Consider the following 21,051-nt stretch of genomic DNA (forward strand, 5'->3'; position numbering starts at 1 on the left):
GCGTGTGTGTGTGTGTGTGTGCGTGTGTGTGTGTGTGTGCGTGTGTGTGTGTGTGTGTGTGGTTCAAAGTAATGCCGCTGAGCGTATTAGCTGAATGCTAATCACCATTTATCTTGGACTGAGTCAGTGTCTTAATGACCTCTGAGCTAAAATAATCCTGGTCTCTCTTTCGGTGGGCTGCTGTGTATCAGTATCGGGATCGTCATGGAAACATCACGGATGGAGCTGCTGCGGTGTTGGCTTTGGAGCCAAATGGGTCACTTTGTTTTGTTTCTATGGGCCTATTTATTGGCTCGGACTCTCTCACTGACATCAGTCTCTCTGCTCTGATGTGTTTACTGTCTGATGTCAGGTGCTGTTTGTTGGCTTTTTAAAGGGGAAATCCACTGATTTTTTTTTTTCCTTTTTGTTTTTTTTGCAAATGCACTTTGGCACTACTGTATATAACAATTATTAACTTAAACAATCATAGCTCTGTGAAATGATTTACATCTTCTTAACATGTTCATGTGAACTTTGGAAGGGAACTGACTATCATTTAACAACAAGCTAAAAATAGATCTTGATAATAAAAACTAGGACAAAATCTCTGTTTCAGTTTTGTTGGCGAGATGAGATGTGACTAAAACGTTTGTGGTGGACTATCGGACATTGAAAGCTGAATTGTAATTGTAATTATCTTCAATTGCCGCATGAGCAACAGGCTGTAAACTCCAGTAAATAGTCTGCGTCGGGATGTTTAGGTAGCCAGCAAAAAGGTTGAGAGAGGGGGAACGACACACAGCAAAGGGCTGCAAGCTGGAGCCGAACCCGTGCCGCTGCGGCGAGGACAGAGCCTCCGCACATGGGGCACCTGCTCCAACCACCAAGCCACCGACGCCCCTATTTCTCAGCTGCTTAACAGTGAGATGGATGAGTCAGAGTTTACAGTAAATGTGGGTACAAAACCTAGTTGCCTCAGATTAGTTATTTGTGGTGTCAAAGTTTTTGAGAGCATAAATACATCTTGAGCTTTTCAAATAATGATCAGTAAGTGTGTGCTCGTAAATCATCCCTTAAACCTGACAGAGAAATGACAGTTTTGAAGTGTGCAGAATTGATTTGTAGTTGTAGAAAAAAATTGTCTAAATGAAATTTTTATACAACCTGTCACCTTATTTCTAATTTCTGATACACAAATTACCTTCAGTGGATTAAGTCAAAGATTATTAAACACATAGAAAACATGATTGATGATGAATGATTAAAAGTCAACTAAAATGTTTTGAATTTTCATCAACAAAAAATAAAGGATAAAAATCACTAAAATGTGACTAAATCCAACAAGCGTTTTCTTCTCACGACTTGGGCTGAATCTATAATAGCTGTCATTTTTACTTAATTTTATTTTCTAAATAGCACCAGATCACAACAGATGTCATTTAAGGTTACCTTTTCTATAGAACAGGTCTATACCTTGTCCTTTGATTAAACAAACTAAATACCCTCATGTTATTTCTCATATGTCATTTCTGTCTCTACACGATCGCACGTATACAGTTCTCCTCTGCTCTCTGTAACGTGCACGCCGAAGTTGCGCCCACAAACACACACAAACAAGTGCACGCACGCACGCACGCACGCACGCACACACACACACACACACACAGGTGAGTGGCTGCATTTTCCGACCCGAGTGAGACAATGATAACCGAGCCTGGCCCGAACCCGCAGCACTGCACTGTGTACACAGTCAGTCAAGCGGAGCCTGTGTTGTGTTCAGGCATTGTCATGTAATTAACAAATTCCAGCACTTGAGTAGGCCATAGCACAATAGCACAGCACTGCTGCTGCCGCTGCAATGTTTTTAGAAATGTGTGTGTGTGTATATATATATATACATTTCTAAAAAATAAAAACTAGGGGAAAATGGCCACAAAATTATATTTATAATTATTATAATTATATATTTATAGTATACATATAAAACTGATTAATTAATTTTATTTTATTTTAGCCTCTTTTTCAAGTTATTTCCTGTGTTTGTTGTTTTACTTTTCTCTTTGTTCTAATTTTCACTTTCTTTTTTGGTAACTTTTCACTAATAGCTTGCTAATATTTGGGTCATTTCTCATTAAGTTGCTTGTTGCCTTCTTGTCCATGTTTGTGAAATAAATCAAGCCAGTTTTCTCAGGTTTCAAAGGGTAAAACAAAGGAGCTTTAATGAGTTGTTCACCCATCTTTCTTGTCTTTATGTTAAGCTACATATTTACAATGCAGACATGAGATTGGTTTCAATTTTCTCATCTGACTCTCAGCAAGAAAGCGAATTTGCACATTTCTGCAAAATGTCAAACTAATGCTTTAAGGTCCATTTCATCATGGTCCGCTTTGTCTCAACACATGTCAAATGTTTTTTTTTTGTTTATTTCAGTATACAAAAATCCAGATTTGTTCTATCCATTGGAATGATTGAATTGAATGAATCCCCCCCCCCCCTTTATAAATAAATAAAATATAATTGAATAAAATTGAAAAGATTTACACCTATATGTTCTGGTGGTGGAGGCCTTTGGGACAAAACATGCCTAGTTTGAGTCCATGTGGGGACCTTTAGAGAGAAGGTTCAGTCAATGCTTGAAGAAAATGAAGTCTGGACTGCTACAAATATTCAGTTATCTCCCCAGGCTTTTTTATCTTGGCTTTAACACCACTATGTTGGCTTTAACACCGACACAGTTAAGGTGAAGTCTGAGGATCTGATTTGTGTTATTGTCTGACAGGATCAGAGATAAAGAAGAAACAAACAGGGATTTCTTGGTTTAAATCCTGTGCAGTCGCTCACAGAGCCAAACAAACAGAGCAGAGGATTCCTGAAGGACCTGCAGGCTGCTGTCGCTGCTGCCTCGGGTTGTTGCCACGGTGACAATTTATGTCCTTGGTGACTGATTGATGCAGTGGCCCTGCCCTCGCCGTGGTGTGTGTTCAACACAGAGAGAGAGAGAGAGTGGATGTAATGAGATGTGTATATGTATGTACAATGTAGCAGAGAGGAAATGATGAATGAGTAATAAAGGGCAGAGGATGAAACGACAGTGCTGTGTGTGTGTGTGTGTGTGTGTGTGTGTGCGCGCGTGCACACGTGGGGTAGAAAAAGAAGAACAAATATATGCATGTTGAATATGAAAGAGGGAGTGTGAGAGACAAAGAAAGCAAAATGTGTGACACAGAAACTGTGTGTGTGTGTCTGTGTGTGTGTGTGTTTGGGTGAGGATGCATGCAAGTGTGACCCTCCCCTCCCCACAGTATCCTCTGTCTGTAGCCCCTCTGCAGCTGCAGCACCAGCAGCAGCAACATTACCATGGCAACGGTCGCCAGGCGATGATGCCGGGCATCACTCTCACAAACACAGCGAGGCTGAACACACCCAGCTCAGCGCTGCTCAGCACGGCTGGGCTCTGCTTAGCTGGGTTTCACTGTGCTAGAGATGATGACAGTGACAAAAGGCAACGCCTACAGAGTGCATTCTCCAACAGGAGAATCTATCTAAATATATCACTCATTTGCCATGTGTATGTTGACTGAGTTCTTGTAATTTTCCCTCCTTTTCATAGTAGAAGTGAGAAATTCATTAAGTTCAGCTAAAATTTTTGGGTTCCCCAAATCAAGTTTGTATCTTTGTCTTGGTAGTTTATTGCAATTAAGTCTTACAGATCCATGCCTTCTCATTCCATCCTCGTCATATATTGACGTTTGGTCATGGACTTTCCACGTCAGGATACGGCATACAAGGTAACCCTGGGTGTGTTGGCTGTTGCTGTTTTGGGACGCTGTGTCAACTTCAGGCCATTACATGCATTGTCTGATTTCAAAATACACTTCCATTTTCACAGGAAATGTACAGTTTGCGTACAGTCTCTTTCAAAATAAACACACTACATTGGTACAACACCACAAAGTGACTTTTTTTTTCAAACACAAGTGGTTATGTTTTAGTTTTCAAACTTTTTGTGCCCAAGGTACACCAAAGTGCACACCAAAACCTCAAGACACACCTGCATTTATATCTGTGCACAATAGACTTAATGATGTATGTTATCCCTCTTATCATTACATAAATGTTTGTTTTTATATACTTTCAAATTACAATTGACAACCAACTATCACTTATGAAATATTTAACTAACTGATTCAAGAATTCATTTTTATTTTTTTTAATTACATCAAAGCACCAATAACACATAAGATAATGTGATGTTTTACACACTTATAATTCTGACGTGCGAACAGCCACAAATAGGTTCGTTGTGAACGTTTTTAAGATTAAACTCAATTAATTTACATCTTTTACATAAAGTTTGCCTCTGCACTAGGATAAAAGGTGTGTACAACATACTAATTAAGTAAATTAAAAATTCATTCAGAACTTTTTGTATGGGCCCAGTTGGATATTGCAATAATAATGTGTGGTTATCACAAAATCCCATGGCACACCATTTGAGAACCACTGGTTTAGCCAACACATGCACATGGTTGGGTTTAGGAAAAAAAAAATCAGGGTTTGGCTTTTCAATCTTACTGGAAGTGAACACCGGCCTCCCTGGTGAAAGCTGGTGTTTGTTGGACCCATCCACCGCCCCTCCCACCCACCCTAATCAGACCTTCACTGCTTTAACTTCTGTTCTTGTCCAAATGTCTTTCCCCCTGATGCCGCCTGATGCAGTTTAACAATAACGACGACCGGCCGCGTATCATGTTGAAGGACAGGACAGCTTTTTTCATTGGTGTCTGATGCTGGAAGTCACTAACCAAGCACCGTTTTTGATGATTGCAGAGTGAGACCAGGTTGTACAGAAATATGTGAAATGGACACGATCTCTTAACAATGCATTATGTAGTGGTGGTCATGCAATGTGTTAAAATGACATACTAGGAGCCCCAAAAAAACAAAGTCTGTTACAAACAGTAGCAGTTTTGTTGTGACATGGTCGTAGTTTAGTTAAGTTTAGGGAAAGAAAAAATACTTTTACTTAACCTAACCTAAGTTTAGGAGAAAAATCATGGTTAAAATAACTACAGTACATATGGGAGTGTATAAGTGACTTCCTTACTTTGTGTAGTTATGTAAAGTACCTACATAAAATACTTAATACTGAAGGCCATAAAGTCACAACGTTGTCTTTTGGTTTCACAGAAGACATGAACAGTGGTCTCGTGGTTGCAAGTCCATGTTTGCTTGATTCATCCACCTCCCCTCTGGTCTGCCCTACGCAGACTTTCTTGCTCTTTATGCTTAACTCCTGTGTCCACCACAACTAAAGATCCTCACTGACTTTGCATTGCCACTGTTTTCATGTTGTCAGCATATCATTTTAACATGTTATGCGCCTCCACTACATAACACATTGTTAAGACTTCAAGTCCATCTCATGTATATCTGTGAGACTGGGTTGTTTATTGCCCATCTTTTGTTCCTTTAACAACACTGTCTGGGGAAACACAAATAGTGTTTCTTTTGTTTTTTTGTTTTTTCCCCCACTATTTTTAGATGCTCAGTTTGGTTAACACAGCCTGCTTAAACCTCTTATTTACTTTGGCTGGATATTAATGATTTTTTTTCCCTTTTTTGTATAGAAAGTGGAGGCTTGAGACGTTATTTGGACTCAGTTCAAAAGACTCATGAAAGTGCATCATAGGCAAGGTGTGAGAGTCTTTGACTAAACCTTAAAACACATTAGCAGAGTACACAGAGGTACATGGATGTCCACATACTTCAAGAGAAATAGGCACGTGTTGTACTCCAAGGATACGATGTGATACAATGTCGAGACTTCTCTTTTTAACCTCCTTGAGCAGAGGGTGGAGGTGGAGTGACTTGTATGCCATGAATATGTTGAGCGAGTTATTGTAATTGTCTCTCTTTTCCACACTAGAATTGAGGAAATCCACAGAATTTATCTAAAGTTAATAAAAGGCTTCAGCTTTCTAGTTACCCAAATTAAGTTTGTATTTTTGTCCTTGTGGTCTTTTGATCTCTCAACACAACACTGTCAGGGGAAACAAAAATAGTGTAATTTTGACAGAGGAAACAGAAGAAAATGACAATTACATACCATAATCTTACCTTACTTACCATACAACCCAATTAAAACATCAAAGATCATTTTTGGCTGCAGCAGGGAGATTTTGATTTGTCTCCATGATGTTTGTTTCAGGCTGTAGTTGCCTGCCATTATACTGTGAAGTAATCCTGTCCCTCCCCTTGAATATTTTAAGTATACTACAAAGAATCTGTACAAAATGTGAGGGACAAAAACTCAAACATTGTCTTCATACACAGGACATGAAAGTAGATTTTTAAAGTGCATTTTAATTTTGTTGAATTGTTTAAATTCCAGCCTGAGTCTGCTACAGAATCCAGTGAAGTGAAGGAGCCTCACATGTTTCACTGCAGTAAAAGAAAGCCCCACCCACCCCAAAAACATCAGGGGACTCCCGCTGACATGAGAAGCGTACCCCAGTTTCTCCAGTCTTTGTGTGCTTCAGTACCGCACTGCAGCGCTCAGCTCAGCTCGTTCTGTATACACTCTGTGGATCTGTCTCCTGTTAAACTGTGTCGCTGGACCCAAACTGTATTTGCATGCCTGGGGGTGCTTGTTTAGCTTCCTCTAGACGAGCAGGGGGTGGGTGGGGTGTATGGATCGATGTATTGATCCGTCTCCTTGTTGTCTGTTGGCTCACTGCTGCATCAAATGCTCAAGATTTATGTGTTTGGTCTAACCTGAGGATCTGTCCATGAATGAACTCTTTATGAGGAGGAATTTGTACTCGAGCATGTATATGTTTAATGTAAATTTATGTGTTACTGTTTTAGAAGAATTACTGCAAACAGATAAGAGTCTGATGGAGTTATTGGTAGTCTGACACCAGTGACACACTGATCTGATACATTTACATACATCAGCACTGACACTGACCTTATTAAAGGATGTTTATCAGATACGATCAATCCACTGTGAATACAGTTTTCCTGTCACAGCAACAATTATAAATTTAGAAATTATAATTTTATAAATCTTCCTGATATAAAGATCAAGACTATATATTTGTGTGTCCTCTGCTGTACAGCTCTGTGTGTGAAGGGGAGATACTACAGGTGAAAAAAATATTTGTTTTAATGCACTAGTCAGTTTAAAGATTTTGGGCCATTTTGCATCAATAATATGTCTCCTTTCAGTATACAGTGTAAAGAAAATGGCGAAATGCCCACATTTAACCTTAGATTTCTGTTTTGGATTTTTAGCTAGACTGGCATGACGCTCTTACTGTCGCTAACTGCACTCCCTGGAGAAATACTCTCAAAAAAGCGATTTCAGACAGAAGCAGACAGAAGGGTCCACAATATGCATTTAAAGGATATATTCAGGATGTCAGACTGACACAGCAACGAAATCAAGGTAACAAAATTAAGATTGAAGCTAAAGCCTACAGATCACAGTGTAAAAGTGAACCACCGCATCACTGCTGGTCGCCACAGAAGACAATGAATATAAAGGGAAACTTTGCTGATATTGAACCAGCTGTGTGGCATCACAGTGTGTGCAGATGAACAGTGTTTAGCTTCACCCCCGTGCCGCTCCCAGCATTCAGACTGGCAGCTGGACTGTTGGGGGGCTGCGGAAGAAGTCAAACAACATTCATCTTCGCACAGTGCGATGACACACAGCTGGTTGAATGTCAGCAAAGTTTCCCTGCTTCCCTTCACGGGTTCCTGTACAGCAGGGTCGGTCATTAATCATTAAAAAGCAAAAGCATGTATACATTCAGTAGACTGTATCTTCAGTAGCTAGCTAGCTAACCCTACACTTTTCAGGGTTTGATTTTGGTTTTGGAACAGGGAAGAAACGTATATCTTTTTCCAGCCTCTCCAGGTAACGAGTATCATTAATGCACGATGTGCCCCAGGCACAACATTTAGCTCCAAATCCACAAAACCAGCTTGAAAATGAAAAAGATCTGAAACGACTGCATTACAGTAAATGGAGCACAGCTGTGTTGTTGTCGGACCCTGGTCTGAGCCGGCCCGATGCTACGTTATGACTGGCCAGGCAGCGTCTGGGGGCGAGACTTTGGTGCGGTTTGTTGAACCAACTGCATTCGCATTACACATTGTTTGGGTTAAACAAGCATGACCATGGTACAGTCCTGGAGGATTATTAATGTGCGCCTCCTCCTTTACTGCCTTAATATATGTATTCGGCGCATCCAATGCATCAAAAAGAACAGAACCAACTCTAGCAATTTTGCAACTTTGTAACAAATTTAGTCCCTGATTCAGACCAAAGCAAGAAACCTCTAGGTCTGATAGCAACCTTAATATAAGTAACCAACAGGGGATGTTTCATGGCGTCTTAGTGACATTATTTACCTATTCAAATGTATGAATTTTTACTATATATATATTTGTATTTTTAGGCCATTTCTCAAGATGAGTTTTTTCTAATTCTCTTTTACAGATGACCTTGTTCATATATCTTTTGTAGCCTGATTTATATGACATTTTATTCCAAAAACATGCCAAAAAATGAGCAAAGCATTAGACGCCATTTACACGTTGCCGGCTATTTTCATAAACGGACATTTCACCGTCTCCGTTTTCAAAAAGATCTTTGTTTACACTTACCCGTGTATATATACACAAGAGCATGCCATACCTGTAGGTGGCAGTGTAATGAGAAGCTCAAGCCTTCCATGTATCCATTGTCACCATAGCAACATAGGTCGCACTTTTTACACAGGCGCAAGTTCCGGCGCATACTGTGACGTCGGCTGCCTATACCTCCGTTTATCTCCGTTTATCTCAGTTTACATGCAAACGCGCAACCGGAGTTTTCCAAAATCTCCACTCTGGCCGGGGTTTTTAGAAAGACTCGTTTTCAGAGGAGAAATCACTGTTTGCGTGTAAACGAAGGGCACAAACGAAGGAAGATGTCTCCGTTTATCAAAATCACGTGTACATGTAAACGGCCTCTTAGTTCAGAACACGATGTTGAGCTCAGCTCACATCCCATCTGCACCAGCTGATCTCAAGCAGCCCAATCAACTGATGGATTAGCTGATTGATGGAAGGGAGTCCGCTGATAGATCACATGATTCCTTTCTATGCAACCAATTGGCAAATCTCATTCAGGGCACCCTATTTAAACTGCTCTGGCCTGTCTACTGTTGCTGCTTCCTCTGCAAGCTGCTTTGCAACCCGCCTCCACCCCAGCTCCTCCTTTTCATTCTGTGTCTGACTTATCAGTGTAATTTCTGTTTGTCATTGATACTTCTCTGTTCTGTTCCTGGGGGTCTTTGCTGCTGCTCTCCCTGCCCCAGGCTTGCTTCAAATCTGTGGGAAAGGGTGTAGAAGTGTGCTCTCTCTACCTCAGGATTTCGTTGTATGCGCATGGAAGGGCAGAGAGGTGCACTCTATCTGCCTCAGGATTTCCTTGTATGCACATGGAAGGGCACAGTGATGTGCTCTCTGTGTGTATATCTATATCTATTTTGTGGCTATACATTACAGCCAGATTTCTGATTATGGACTGATAAAAAGAGAAATCCAAAATTCCCTCTGTAAAAACTTTGACTAAAACATAATTGACTATTAAGTTAAATATTTTACCTGAACCATCTAAAGTGCCTCCTCTTAAAACTTTAAAAGGTTGTTCTGATGTGAATTCCATAATTCGGATGTTCTCTTATCTTTTCAGGGTAGTTATCCTGTCTGGGACGACTTCATCAGCAAAGCAAGCAAGCTACAGTCACAGCTCAGGTAACGAACGCACACACACACACACACACACAAAGCATAGGCTTTTTTGGCCGAGATAACTCAACATGCTTAAACATGCTCATTTGCAGAAAGCAAATGAATAAATGAACGTCACTACTTTGAAAACACATGCATCACATTTGTAAAACACAACAAACTCTTATTTCGGTGCCAACAGAATGTCTCACCTGACCAAAAGTTTGTCCATCTTTTACTTGACATGTTTTTACTTTATGAATAAAGCTTACTAGCTTTAATGGAACTAGAGCACTCGTTTCTTTATTGTTTCGAAAAGGATCAGATTTATAGACGTCTCTTATAGCAGACAGTTTGACTTTTCATAGCAAGAATAGCATAGGGGCACTGATAACACTTACCATGGATCTGTTCCACCATTAATTACAGCGCAACAATGAATCTGAGGGTTCAAAACATGTAGGTGGTGTTTCAGATGTTCAGACTGACACTCACATTTCTCTAACTGATGTTCAACTACACCACTGATGTTATTACTTGTTGGCTGTTTCCAGTTGGCACAACGTTAAAAGTGAAATGTTCACACAGGTAGGACACACACAAACACACACGTATGTTGAGGTTCTGCATAACCTGAGCTCATGAAAATCCAATCACTCTGCTTCATTAAGTGTTTAAATGTCAGGCTCACCTCTCCTGTCGCCTCGTCCCTGACACACACACACACACACACACACACACACACACACACACACAACTCAATTAACCTTGTGTGGCTGGCAGAGATTAATGATGCCACCATAAAGTCATTATCAGTGAGATGGATCAGCAGCAGCCTCAAGAGATTCTGCAACAGCCCAGAGGTCACCAGAGGTCACAACTGATTACAAACACTCTGACTGCACCCTGCCTCCTCTTCCTTACCACACACACAACAACATCTACACAGAATTTGTGTCCGAGAGTAAAAAGCCGTACCATAACGCTTTTGCATGTTTTATCCTGTCACCTGCTGCCAATCATCTGTAACACTGACTGACTCCAGTCATCGATTTTTTATACACATCATGATCAAGGTAAACTTCAGATATTACATGAACGTGGTGAAATGAGATGTTAAAATGAGACGTGATGACAAGAAACATTTGGTAGAACAGAAGAGCAGACATATATGAAACATTAGCAGCAGTTTATATTTCAGGCATGGCACAGCAGATTTTGTTGTACTTCTAGTGCAATGACAATAAAGTCTGTTCTAAATTCAAATTCTATTCTATTCATGTTTAACCCTATGGGCCCGTACGACGCAAAGTGCGTCCAAATTCACACCTGTTCTTCTCTATTGATTTTCTCCGCGACCGTGCGTCATAGCGAGAAGCCATGCATATCGTGAAACAGCAGAACCGCAGCTTTCCGACAAGACCAAGCACTTGTCGGTAGTCCAATGTTTTCACAGCAAAAAAAAAAAAAAAGTTACATTGAAATTGTGTATAACAAAGCTTTCATACAGTTTTGCACACACATGACTCTTGGATGGATTACTCGCGAATGCCACGCATATCACCAGAGTTGGGTATAACGCGTTACAAAGTAACCCGGTTGCCTTTCACGGCGTGTGTGATGTCATCGGGTTATTCTTGTCCTGTTTTTATTACTTTGACTATTATTTCAGTCATTGTGTCTGTTCATGTGCCAGCCGACATGTTGTTTTAGTCACCTAAAAGCATCAGCAGATGGCAGGAGCTACATTTGAAGCGCCATAAGTAAACTGTCAAGCTACTGTATCTTCCACAGGAAGTTCTGACAAATGTTTCAGAATAAAAGCCTATTTAGAAAATGGAGGGATTCTCTCAGCAGAGGTTATACGGGGCTTTTAATTTGAAACAAGTGTTGAGTTTGAAATGACGGTGCGATATGTTAACTTTACAAAGACAACGGAGCAGATAAAAAGTAAATATATAAACACACAGAGGGATTAATAAATAACAGACGGTCTATAATGTAGTTTGTTTCAAATGAAGCTGGGAGCCTCTGCAGTTGTGGTGAGTAAAAGCCCCGCCGCTATTTGTTAATGTTATTACTTTATGTCCGACCGTGAGGATGTACCATTGTTTGCTAGCTTGATGCTAATGACAGTAACGTTAACTCAGCGGGTTGACAAAGTGCCTCTGCTGTTTCACACCATCATTTCCCCCTTTTACTCTGTGTGGTAACATCCCTAGAGGAAATATTAAAAACGCTGGGGTGTTGTTGTCATACAGTTGTCTACGGCAGCAGATCGTTCTGTGTTTCTACTGGTCAAAGTGACGGCTGTGATGGGAGAATTGGATCTCAGTGAAGGGCAAGTGGTCCATAACTTTAATTTTGGAGACAAAAAAATGTAGGCTTAGCGCCCTGTGGTCCATTGCCCAATAGGAAATGTAGAATACTCAAAAGTACTTTAAAAGTGCTTGAGTTACTTTTCTCAGGGAGTAACGTTGGAAGTACTTTTAAAGTAATTGAGTTACTTTGCTCAGGGAGTAACGCAGTAAAGTAACTGGTTACTTTTTTAAAAAGTAACGCAGTAAAGTACTTTGATTACTTTTAAAGTAACCCTTACCCAACACTGGTAGTAGCGAGTTGAACAGGGATGTGAAATGATTGCTTAAGGTCAGAGTTGCTGGATGTGTTACAGTCTCCCTCCTGTGGTGTTCAGAGGATGAAGAGGATGATTGTAAACAGATTACTGATACTATTATTTCAATCAGGTGAGACAGAAGAATGAAGTAAATACAATATTTAATACATAATATGAGTGTACAGATTAACATGATTTGTGCTGAGTAAGATATAACAGCACTCAAATGCCAAAGGGAGATATTTTGTGACTGAGGGACATCTGAGTGGCAGTAAGTTAAATTCCACCATGGCTGGTGGTGGTGGCTGCTGACTCTGAGGCTGCTGACTGCTGAGGCGGATAAGGCTGATGAATACGTAAAGGCTAGGTGGTATTGGGGAGGTGGAGGGCATGTAAGACGGCTGCAAGAAAGAAGTATGGCAGAGAAAAAAACATATTTAAAATGAGGAGCTCTAAGATGATAGGCTGAAAGAGAAGGTGTTTTGCTGTGCTATTGGTTGATTAACTGATGACTCAGTTGACCTACTCAGACAATGACACCTAGAGATAAGGAGTGAATGACAGGATGAGAACAAAATTTACAGCCTGAGCATGAAAATGATTGTCTTCCTGACTGAACTTTTCGCTAGAGCTTAATGTAGCTGGCACAGTTTCCCTAAAACTACTTACTAGGTGTCCATTGTCAATTTATAACGGACACCCTGCAGCCAATCAGAATCGAATATTCACCCAGACCAAGTTATAAATACTAAAGAAAACATACTTATTATATTATGTTCCATTTCTGCCAATATATCCCAATAAATCTTACACACTAGAGCTTTAAGAGATGTTCTATGACACACACACTGATTTTGAAAATATTATTTTAAAGGGTATCTCATCCTTATGCAAATCTTCCTCTGTGTGTCTCAGGACAACAGTCGTCGCCGTAGCAGCGTTCCTGGATGCCTTTCAGAAGGTGGCTGACCTGGCGACCAACAGCAGAGGTACAGTAGAATGATGTCTGTCTGTCTGTGTTGGTGTGGATGTGTCCTTCTGTTCAGTGTCTCATAATGGAAGTATTTTTCTTGTGTATTTGCCTCAAAGCTGTTGATGCTTCATATGATCAGGAATTAAACTGGTGGTGGAGAAGCTGTATAATGATGGAAGTTGTTGGACTTGTCCCTCCGTTGTGTAGTTGCTGCAGCACCTTGTAGCCTTGGCAGTCGAGCCTTCAGCAGTTGTTCGCCTGATAAATTTGGAAGCTTAACTCATTGGCTTGCTTTGTTTTTTTTAATCTACTTTCTGTCGTTACATTTGTGTGATATGCATAATTCACTCATTATTTGTAACCACTTATCCTGTTAGGGATCACGGGGGGGGGCTGGAGTCTATCCCAGAGGGGGGGTACATCCTGGACAGGTTGCCAAACTATCGCAGGGCTGACATATCAGCCCTGTTTCCACCAAGCAGTCCGGTATGGTTCAGTTCAGTTCGGTATGAATTTTTTCCATTTCTACTGTGAAAAATTGTGGATCGTATCAATTGAAACGTTGCTTACCGTTCCTAACGTCGTAACTCAGGAACAGAAGGGGAAATATTTGGTCAGATCCTGAATTGGTGAGAGAAACTTGACTGGTGCATGAAGGCATACAACCGCAGGGTGTACATTCGAGTTTTGTTTTTTATTTCATTTTGACTTTGATGTCTCTTCCTGGATTGATGAGGATGAATTGATTTAGATGAAGCAGGAAGGCTTGATTGGCATCCCTTTTTGTTTGTGTGTTCACTGTGTGTTTCATGTTGTTATTGTTCAGTTTGAATCTCTCTGATAACCTTCAAGGTAACTCCAGTTTTTCATGTGTGTATTTTGTTTTGAGAAACTTTATCTTTAAGGATGACTGTGTGTGTATTTCTGTGTGATCGTGCTTGTGTGTGCTCATGTGTGTGTGCTTGTCCAGTGGGATGTAGTCCAGCTTCCTGTCAAGGCGACTTGTTGTTGCAATGACAACAGTAGCTGAGGAAACGATCAGTCAATGCTGTGATGATTCTGGGGTTCTGGGTCACAGCCACTCTGTAATTGACTGTGTGTGTGTGTGTGTGTGTGTGTGTGATAGCTATTACACCTGGAACAGTGCAGTGTGCACAATTATTGGTTTCTTTCAGCTACTGTTGGGACAAGTAGAGGTTTGTGGTGCTACAGCCCACCGTCCCCGACTTCCTCCTCTAACCCTGTCTCCTAGAAATGACGTGATATACTATTTATTATTGTATAGTTCTCCAACAAGTGCTAATTGTTTTCACAGTTATGTTGTGTTGACGCTGCTTGTAGTTTCACTCAGACACTTTGTATTGTATCTAAAGTCAGACTCTACTGAATAATTTGAAGCTTCATTCATAACATTTACATTTATATTCTAAATTAAGGATTGTCTGTTTTTTCTTTAATTTTCTTCTTGCATGTCTATTCATTCTGTTCAAACCTGGTATTTTTACAGTTTCAGATAAATATTAGGCTACTATAATATTGTTGTTATCAGACTAATTGCAGAATTAGATTCCATAGATGGCTGCGTAGGATTTTAACTCGTGTTATCCAAACATTTCCAGTGGATCTAGAGCGTTGTAAAGTCCAAAGTCAAAATTTATAGAAAAAAGACTGATGCCAACATTTCTCAAAGTACACAACATGTTTTTATCTAAATAAATAATCTGCTTCAGTCCATATTTGTTGGTGTTTAGCCTTTACAAAACATTTTCACTGTGGTGAAAAAATTGTTTCCTGCTCTTCTGCTTACCGCACACATAGGGAGACATGCAGCTGTCTTAATGGAATGGTCTGGCAGCACCATGAATTATATTTCATTTTTTTAATCTTTTTTTATTCATTGTAAGAAAGCTGAGCCAGTAAAATAGACTTGGTCATTACTCATTGTGGAATGGCTGTGGTTCAGGAGGTAGATCGGATCATCCACTAATCGGAAGATCAGAAGTTCAATCCCTGGCTTCTCCAGTCCTCATGTTGGCAAGATGCTGAACCCCAAATGCTGTTCCACTGGTGTATGAGAGCATATAAACTGAGTAGCAGGTGGCACCTTGTTTGGTAGCCTCGGCCAACAGTGTGTGAATGGGTGAATGTGATGCTGTAGTGTGGTATGGCCTGACGCAGTGCCATGCTGTGTCTGCTCGGATCGTTAATGACAATGATTACGTTTACCTGCACACCATATTCCTGTATTATTCGGAATATCCTCAATATTCCGGTTGCGCACGAGTCATGTAAACACGTGCATAACCCGATTAAGGTCATATTCCGGTTGGAGAATATTCCGAATAAGACCCCAGGCATATGCCTGTTTTAACCAGAATATTGTGACATGTATTCACCTTAATCGGAAAATGCCCCGTACCGGAATATTCAGTAACTTGTTGTGGAGGATTCAGTAACTTGCATGGTTTTCATGCGGTACTTCAAATGTAGCTCCTGCCATCTGGTGACACTTTTGACATAACAGCAAAAACAGTTCAGCTGGGCTGCAAACACCCACAGTGACAGAGCAATAATACTAAAAAAAAGGGACAAGAATAACAATGACATCAAACATATCATGAAAGACGACCAGTGTTGATTGGTTGTGGACCAAGGTGTAGGCTGTCATGTCTGTCAGTCACGACAACATCTTATGACTCCACAATCATGGAATCTATCAGCCACTGTTGAAACGGACAAGCATGCTGTGTAGTCTGAACCTGGCATTAAAGCACTTTTAGTAGTCAGAAGACTAGGAAGGCACTATACAAGTGCAGGTTTATTGACCAATTTCTGAGGATTTTGATTTAAGGATTTTTTATTTTGTTTTTGATGTAAAAAAAAATATGACAACAGACATTCAAGGCTTTGTTTGAAAAACTCAGTAAAAGCTTCAAGTGGGAAAAGTGACATTCAGTACAGGCCTCATGGTCACTGCAGACGTTTTCTGTATTAAACCAGACAATGATCTTTGTAGCGAGCGCTGCCAGTGCCAGTTAAATTATGCTGTATTGATAAGGAGCAGATGTATTGAAAGTTCGGGTGTTGGAGCCAAATGCTTGATTTATGTTTTGAGGAATATTTTATTTTTCTAGTTTGCTATTATTATTTGTCTGATTGGTTATGAGATATGAACAGGAAATATTCTGGTCTGAATTATGAGTTGAATTGATAACAATTATGCAATTGTGAATTGTTGCTAATTTTGATTATTCGCTGCTATGCATAATTGATGCCATTTCTCACCTCCGCCTCCTCTTTGTAGACAGGTGACTGCAGCACCTGGGATATATTAGTGTTGGCTATTGGGGCCGGGGGAGCTCTCGGTTTCAGGCACGCAGCCATACAGTTTTAGACCGCTGCTAAGTGTTGTTTTTTGTTTTGTCGGAATGGATGGAAAAGAAAGAAATGAACCGATATGATCTGTCTGTCACTCCATGATGCGGTAAGAAACCCCTAAGTTTTTTGGAAATAAACGTTTTGAACCAGAGGAGAGAAGTGTTTTGGATTTCATGGTCACTTTAAAACATTTGACAGCGCTGGAGCGCGTCGGACTTGGATGCATGTAAGCCGAAGAGCCAAGAGCATCTTTATAAGAAAAGATCGCGCTTATATCGTCTAAAACTTAACTGCAAGAGGAACGTCAGCAGCTTGTAGTGGAGTCAAGCGGGACACACAACAGTTCAACTCCGATTTGCAATTGTGGAATACATTTATGTGCACGGAGCATCTTTAAATGTTTATCTGCCGTTACTACACCACCTGAAAAATGGAATTATGAATGAATGAAGCTCGTGGACACACCTACACAGCATGACGTCATTCAAAACGGCAATGTTCCGGCAATACATCATTGAATGTTATAATGTTACAACTTAAATGGAGTGTGCACTCAAACAAACACTTGTGGCAATCAAACAAATCACGAATGATTAAACTTGGAATAAGAAGATTTCATGTGTGTCCTTGTGACGTTTGAACAAATGGAAAATGGATGAAGATGTCATGGCTAAGAGTCTTTCTAATACTCAGCCACAAGAGGGTGATGTTGAGCCACATACTGGAATGGAAAATGAAAATTTGATGGAACCTGAAAAGGAAAAAAGGGTTATTAAACACACTGCAAAAGGTTTGGAGTTGTTTTTGGCAAACACTCAAAAGGCAAGAAATTCAAAATGCAAACAAACCAAAATGCTAATGGAAACAATGAAAGAGCTCATGCAATCAAATGAAAATGCAACTAAAATAAGAGGTCACTTGGATGAAATGAACAGACTTTGTGATGAAGCATGTGAATGTCAGAAATCACTGAAGGGTTTTCTGCCTGAAAATGAATTTGAAAAGCAAACTCAGTGGCTTAAACAAAAAATGGACAAATGTACTGCTTTTGGACAGGATGTGCAAATGTGGTTGTGTGAAATTAGACAACCAAGTGCTGAAAATGGACATCAAATAATTTCACCCTCCATTGTTGGAGATGACAAGCAACCCAGTGTTGTAAACTCTGATGACATCGGACCTAGTGACAGTGTTTCAAATGCCCCAAAATCAAAAGTCAAATCCAAGTCTCGTGCATCAAGCACATCATCAACATCATATGCTCGCATAAAGGCAGAAGCTGAAAAGGCTGCTATCATGGAGCGGGTTGCGGCCCTGACTAAAAAACATGAGCTTGAGGCACAACAAGAACAATTAAAAAAAAGGCAAGAACAACTGGAACTGGAAACAGAACTGGCAGCAGCAATGGCAAAAATCAATGTACTGGAGGCCATGGGATCAAAACAGGGCTCTGAAGCATCTGATGGACCGGATGGGATGAATGCTTACCTCAGAAAAGGAGCTGTTCAAACCCCACGTGCTCATGAATACTTACCTGAACAAGTGCAACAGCCACAGGTGGTGAGACCGAAAACAACACAAGAACCACATGTCAGAGCTCATGGCATGCAATACTCCTTACCACCTGACAGGGCTCCTGACATGCAGTACTTACTGAGACAAGACATGCAATTACACAGGAAGTCTGTTGTGCAGCAGCACACACCTGCCATAGTTGAAAGGCCTGACACCGTGCCCAGACAAGAAAACAATAACATAAAGAATTTGTCAGAGATCATGGAAAAACAAAACAAAATAACAGAAGCTCTTGTAAAACAACAAAATATGTCATCGTTACCTTCGCTCACTATACCAGTTTTCAGAGGTGATCCACTGGAATATCAATTTTTCATGAGAGCTTTCGAGCATGGAATTGAGGAGCGAACGGACAACCCCAAAGACAGACTTCACTTTTTAGAGCAGTTTACAACTGGCCAACCACAGGAGCTGGTACACAGCTGCCAGTATATGCCATCAGGTAGAGGATATGTGGAGGCAAAAAGACTGCTGAAAAAGCACTTTGGAGATGACTACACAGTTGCAACAGCCTACCTGGATAGGGCATTTAGCTGGCCAGCTATAAAAGCGGAAGACGCTGAAGCTTTGAAGTGCTTCTCATTATTTCTAAATAGCTGCCTCAATGCCATGAATACAGTGGACTATTTGGAGGAATTGGATCATCCAGCCAACATGAAAGCCATTATCTCAAAGCTTCCTTACAAACTAAAAGAAAAATGGAGATTCAAACTAACTTGTCAAGTGTGTTTACTCAAGCACCCCACCACTTTGCATATCACCAACAGTGAAGCAACAACAACCCTCAAGGATAATAAAGAAAAGTCTATCACAAGTGGTCTGGTGGAAATAAAGAATAAAGAACATGGATCGAATGATACTGGGGCCGGTGAATCTGAATCCGTCCTGGCTATCGTCCCTGTGAAAGTAAAAAACAAAAGAAATAACAAAACAATCACGACGTATGCCTTCCTAGATCCAGGCAGCACTGATTGTTTTTGTACCAAGGTACTTCTCAGACAGCTACAACTGACTGGAAGGGCAACTGACATACTTCTACGCACAATGAACAAAGAGCAAGTTGTCAAGACAGCTACTGCGTCTGATCTGGAGATATGTAGCTTGGACAGCAATGAATGCATTGGTCTCCCTGATACTTACATGCAAAAGGAAATCCCTGTAAAAAAGGAAAATATTCCTACAGAAAAGGAGCTGGAACAATGGCCATATCTGAAGGAGGTTAAGCTCCCTCAGATTGATGCAGATATTGGTCTGCTAATTGGCAGCAATGTTCCAAAGGCATTGGAGCCATGGAAAGTTATAAGCAGCAAGAAAGATGGACCATATGCTGTTAAAACTGCATTGGGATGGACTGTAAACGGTCCTTTTCGAAAGACCAGTGTCTCAAAGGCTGGAAAACAGATTGTTATGGCTTACAGGATTTCTGTTGTCAAGCTAGACGAATTGATGCAGCAGCAAATCGAACAAGACTTCCCAGAGCGTCGGCATGAAGAGCGCCTTGAAATGTCACAGGAGGACAGAATGTTCATGGAAAGCGTCTCCAAGTCCATCAAGTTGGTAAATGGACATTATAGTATTGGACTGCTGTTAAGGAAGGGAGACACTGAATTTCCAAAAACAATCGCTGTGTCGCTGAACAGAGGGCACTCAATTTGAAGAGGAAATTTGCAAAGAACAGCAAGTTCTGTGAAGAGTACAAAATGTTCATGGTGAACATTCTGGACAAAGGCTTTGCTGTTAAATTAACGCCTGAAGACAAAGCTAAGACAAGCCAGAGCAGGAAGATTTGGTACATAGCACACCACGGAGTGTACCACCCAAAAAAACACAAGCTTAGGGTGGTATTCGATTGTGGTGCTAGTTATCAGGGTACCTGTCTGAACGACCATCTGCTGCAAGGTCCTAACTTGACCAACAGTCTTGTCGGTGTGCTCACTAGACTTTGCCAGAAACCTGTTGCCTTCATGGCTGATATTGAGGGGATGTTCCATCAGGTCAGAGTCCCAGAGGAAGACTCTGACCTTCTAAGGTTTCTCTGGTGCCCCGACGGAGATTGGAGCAAAGAGCTTGAGGAGTACAAAATGGTTGTACACATATTTGGAGCTACATCTTCTCCAAGTTGTGCAAACTTCGCTCTGCGGCAGTGTGCAACAGACAACTTGGCAGAATTCAACTCAGAAACTTCTATGTAGACGATTGTCTCAAGTCTGTAGAGAGTGAGGACGAAGCACTGACCCTTGCTCAAAGCCTGATCACTTTGTGCGCCAGAGGAGGCTTTAGGTTGAACAAGTGGATCAGCAATAGCAGAGCGTTGATTCTCTCCATAGCCGAGGAGGACCGAGCCAATGAGGTCAGAGACCTGGATTTTGACCAAGACATCTTGCCTGTCGAAAGAGCACTAGGTGTACAATGGTGCACTGAGACAGACTCCTTTAAATTCAAAATCCAGCTCCAAGACAAGCCACTTACCCGGCGTGGGATCTTATCGATGGTTAGTTCCATTTATGACCCGCTTGGAATGCTGGCTCCGGTCATCCTTCCTGCTAAACAGATCTTGCAGGAGCTCTGCTGCTTGAAGCTTGGATGGGATGAGATGATTCCTGAAAGTCTCCATCAAAAATGGTCTACCTGGTTGAGAAACTTGAGCTTGCTGGAAGACTACAAAGTTAGGAGAAGCCTCAAACCTGATGGTTTAGGACAACTTGACTCAGCACAGCTTCATCATTTTGCTGATGC

General features: G+C 40.9%; 1 protein-coding gene across 1 annotated transcript in view; it reads left to right on the forward strand.

Annotated features, from left to right (window-relative positions):
• Positions 1-21,051, forward strand: part of LOC126383561 (protein MTSS 1-like) — a 118,533-nt gene that overhangs the window by 19,493 nt on the left and 77,989 nt on the right. The window contains exons 2-3 of the mRNA XM_050034075.1: positions 9,735-9,796; positions 13,305-13,378. Of these exons, the coding sequence (XP_049890032.1) occupies positions 9,735-9,796; positions 13,305-13,378 (136 nt within the window). The remainder of the gene's footprint in view (positions 1-9,734; positions 9,797-13,304; positions 13,379-21,051) is intronic.

Source organism: Epinephelus moara, chromosome 22, assembly GCF_006386435.1.
Source record: "Epinephelus moara isolate mb chromosome 22, YSFRI_EMoa_1.0, whole genome shotgun sequence".
Classification (NCBI taxonomy): Eukaryota; Metazoa; Chordata; class Actinopteri; order Perciformes; family Serranidae; genus Epinephelus; species Epinephelus moara.